Below are 1,650 nucleotides of genomic sequence, written 5' to 3'. Positions count from 1 at the left end.
TACTGATAGAAGGAGCAGTTAAGAGTAGTTCATGACAGTTACATAATGGTGAGGCAGTTAGAGAATCTTTTCTGTTATAGCTGAGCTGGCAGGTAGTTAGGAGTAAGAGTCTAACTGCCACAAGTTAGTTACTATGCTTAGTTTATAATTTTATATATCATGTGCATAGAATACAGAGGTATTCTTTACAAAAGAAAAAAGAAAAAGAAACAAAGAAAGAAGAGGGACCCATCATAATGATTCTAAAGTGAACAAAGCGACTGAAATTAATTAAAAACCAAGAACTCTTGGAGTGGGAGAGCAAGATGATCAGTTTCTGATTTCGTAGTTCTTTGCTTTAATTAATCCTATGTTTACCAGTCAATTAGGTAGCAGGTTGTGATTATGCATGTGAAATCTGGTGCAAATTGGAAGAGTACTTTGCCGAGAGAATAAAATTCGAAATTGAAACAACTCAAAGCTCATATCAAAACCATAAAACTACAAGACTACTATTTTATATTGGGAAAATTTAGTGCCAGCAGATTTATTAAAATTTGTCCAACACTTAGCCAGTAAAAGAAAAATGAGTGATTCTCTACCATTAGATGAAATTTCACACCATTAAATATACTATTGATGGCTAATTGATAGCTACAACTCACAAAATTTGCTGACCCCTAGCACTCCTCTTTTATATTTTCTTAAAAATTATAAAAAATAAAAAACAAATTACTCAAAATTTGTGCGTTAAATTTTAAACGGCTGAACTTGTCCTGGTAAATAGATATTGTTGATCAATTGTACTAATTATTAACTGAAAATTAGAATGATTCATAAAATTAAGAGCAAATATTTATTTTATTCTTTAAAAAAATTTAAATTAAATATTTTAGTTTCTAATAAATTTTTATTCTTTAAAAATGCATGAATTGATCTCTAAATTACTTTGAATCAATTTCTCTGTATTTATATTCGACAAAAATATTCCTAAAAAATTTTACTATAAGATAATTAAATTTTAAAAAAATATATTTTAAGACAAATTAATCTCCTTTAAAATAAAGTAAGGAATAATCTATCTAACAAAAATAATTTTTGAGAATAATTTGAAAATAGTTTTTTTGTTCAAAATTAAAGTATCTTATCTAAAATTTTGTTAGGAATCAATAATTTAAGTATTTATTCTAAAATTAATAAACAAAAATTTAAGGTAATTTCAAACTATGAATATGTATGGTAATATTAAAGATATAACATATATAATTAACGATATATAGTACAAGAGCATGGTGATTATACTTTATTTCTTAGTTCCTAGATGCTACAGTTAGTACATGGTGCATCTAGGTTTTTATTTCTTTTTTAACATTTTTACATCAATAGTAACAGATAACCGCCGCAATGTCTTATCAGCGATCTTGTCCTCCGGCATGTCCTCCACCTCCTCCCCTGCCTCCACCACGACCACCTCCTTTCCCGCCTCCACCGCGTCCACGACCACCTCCTTTCCAGCCTCCACCATGACCACTTCCTCCCCGGCGATCAGGGTATACTGAATAAAATTAATAGCAACATTTAGGGTAATGTAAATTGTTTTATTCCTAGGATTTTAATTTTTTTTTAATTCGATCCTAACATTTAAATTATAAAAACAATAATACTAGGAAT

General features: G+C 29.0%; 1 protein-coding gene across 1 annotated transcript in view; it reads right to left on the bottom strand.

The window, feature by feature from the left end:
* LOC107608522 (glycine-rich protein DOT1-like) overlaps positions 1,213-1,650 on the bottom strand; it is an 846-nt gene continuing 408 nt past the window's right edge. The window contains exon 2 of the mRNA XM_016310288.2: positions 1,213-1,534. Coding sequence (XP_016165774.1) covers positions 1,392-1,534 — 143 coding nt within the window. The 3' untranslated portion in view covers positions 1,213-1,391. The remainder of the gene's footprint in view (positions 1,535-1,650) is intronic.

The sequence above is a fragment of the Arachis ipaensis genome, chromosome B07 (genome assembly GCF_000816755.2).
Source record: "Arachis ipaensis cultivar K30076 chromosome B07, Araip1.1, whole genome shotgun sequence".
Classification (NCBI taxonomy): Eukaryota; Viridiplantae; Streptophyta; class Magnoliopsida; order Fabales; family Fabaceae; genus Arachis; species Arachis ipaensis.
Note: the sequence above shows the minus strand (reverse complement) of the source record. Positions and strands in the feature narration are given on the sequence as shown.